General features: G+C 38.7%; 1 protein-coding gene across 1 annotated transcript; it reads left to right on the top strand.

The window, feature by feature from the left end:
- Positions 1-14: 14 nt before the first annotated feature.
- Positions 15-1,794, top strand: LOC136699400 (golgin subfamily A member 6-like protein 22). The gene is made up of 2 exons (XM_066674097.1): positions 15-183; positions 372-1,794. The coding sequence occupies exons 1-2, from the start codon at positions 15-17 to the stop codon at positions 1,466-1,468; spliced, it is 1,266 nt and encodes a 421-aa protein (XP_066530194.1). The 3' UTR covers positions 1,469-1,794.

Genomic DNA, 1,794 nt, shown 5'->3' on the forward strand with positions numbered 1-1,794 from the left:
TTAAGTGCATCACCATGGCAGCACCAGGTCCACACGTCTTTCTGCTGGTGCTTAGAATCGGACGCTTCACACAAGAGGAAAGAGAAGCAGTGAAGATGATTCAAGAACTGTTTGGTGATGAAACCAGGAGATACACCATGGTGCTGTTCACCAGAGAAGATGATCTGCAGGCATCTGAAACGAGTATTGAGACATTTATTAAAAATTCTGAACCAAGTTTACAAAACATTATTCATCAGTGTAGTAGCAGATACCATGTGTTCAATAACAGAAATCCTGGAGATCACACCCAGGTCTCTGTTCTACTGGAGAAGATTGACTCCATGGTGACAGCAAATGGAGAAAGCTGTTACAATAATGAAATGTTCCAGCAAACAGAGAAAGCTCTACAAGAAGAACAGGAGAGAATACTGAAGGAGAAAGAGGAGGAGATAGAGAGAGAGTGAAAGAGGAGCTGAGAGTGAAACATGAAGCTGAAATGGAGCAAATAAAGAAGACCATGGAGGAAGAGAGACAAAAACAAGAGACAGAGAGGAAAAGAAGAGAGGATGAATTTAAAGAAAAAGAAAAACAGATAAAAAAGGAGTTCAGAGAAAGGGAAAAACTAGAAAGAGAACATTACAATCAAAAAAGAAATGAGGATGAGAAAAGAATGCAAGAGTATAGGGCACAAATAAACACAGAAAGAGAGGAGAACAGAAGACAGTGGGAGAGACAAAGAGAGGAAGATCAGAAACAGAGAGAAAAGGAGGAGGAGCAACGATGGAAGAAAGAAGAAGAATGGAAGCAAAAACAGAAAGAAGAAAAAGAAATGTTTGAGAAAGAAAAAGAGGAAATGATTCAGAAAGAAAGAGATCATCAACAGAGACTACAGCAGGAGTATGAACAGAGGACAGCGGAGGAAGAGAAAAGACGAAAAGATTTAGAAGAGAAACTCAAACACGCAGAGGAAAGTAAAAAGGAGGTATTTGAGCAGCAGTTAATTCAGCAGAGAAAGAGTGAGAGGAGGATAAAAGAGGAGGAGAAGAGGAGAGAAGAACAGGAGAAGAAGTGGAGAGAAGAAATAAAGATTAAGGAGAAAGCATGGCAGAATGAGCAAAAGAACAAACAACAACAGTATGAAAATGAGAGAAAAATGGAGATGGAGAGAAGAGCTCTAGAAGAGGAACAGAGGAAATGGAAAGAGGAGGAAGAGAAGAAAAGAATAGAGAATGAAGCTAATGAAAAGATAAATCAGATGCAAAATGACATGGAAAACCAGAGAAAAACTGAGGCAAAACAAAGAGAAGAGAAATATGATAAGGATTTACAAAAGAAACTGAGGGCACAGAGAGAGAGTTTTAGAAAAGAAGAAGAAGAAAGAGAAAGAGCTCGTAGACAAGAATTAAAGCATGATTTCTTTCGCCTAGTTACTGTCTGCATGAACTGTCTCATTCCCTGTTTGTTTTGCTTTTACAAGGTCACATAGTTACAGAACAAGTGATGCCATAGTCACCATTGTTTTAAAAGATGTACATTGGTACATGCAGAAGAATGACATATGAAATAAACCTATGTAAACTGAGACTGACCAGTTTGATGTCTTAAAAATAGTTAAAATGAAAGGTAAATATGGAAAGTAAGAGTTAGGAGACCCACAGCTGGTGAGGGATTGGAGTTCAGTTGAGGCTGAGTCTTGTGCAGGTTGAGCTCAGATCAGCTGGGAATGAGAGAATCCAGAGGTTGTGTTTTTTTGGGGGGCCACAAACTGATCAATCACAAAGATTCAGCTCTGTTTTTATTAATATTTGATGT

The sequence above is a fragment of the Hoplias malabaricus genome, chromosome 6 (genome assembly GCF_029633855.1).
Source record: "Hoplias malabaricus isolate fHopMal1 chromosome 6, fHopMal1.hap1, whole genome shotgun sequence".
Classification (NCBI taxonomy): domain Eukaryota; kingdom Metazoa; phylum Chordata; class Actinopteri; order Characiformes; family Erythrinidae; genus Hoplias; species Hoplias malabaricus.

Coding starts and splice junctions, on each gene's coding strand:
- LOC136699400 (XM_066674097.1), top strand. CDS start 15: ATGGCAGCACCAGGTCCACACGTCTTTCTGCTGGTGCTTAGAATCGGA. Junction 184..371: donor TCTGCAGGCATCTGAAACGA/GTATTGAGACAT, acceptor GAAATGTTCCAG/CAAACAGAGAAAGCTCTACA.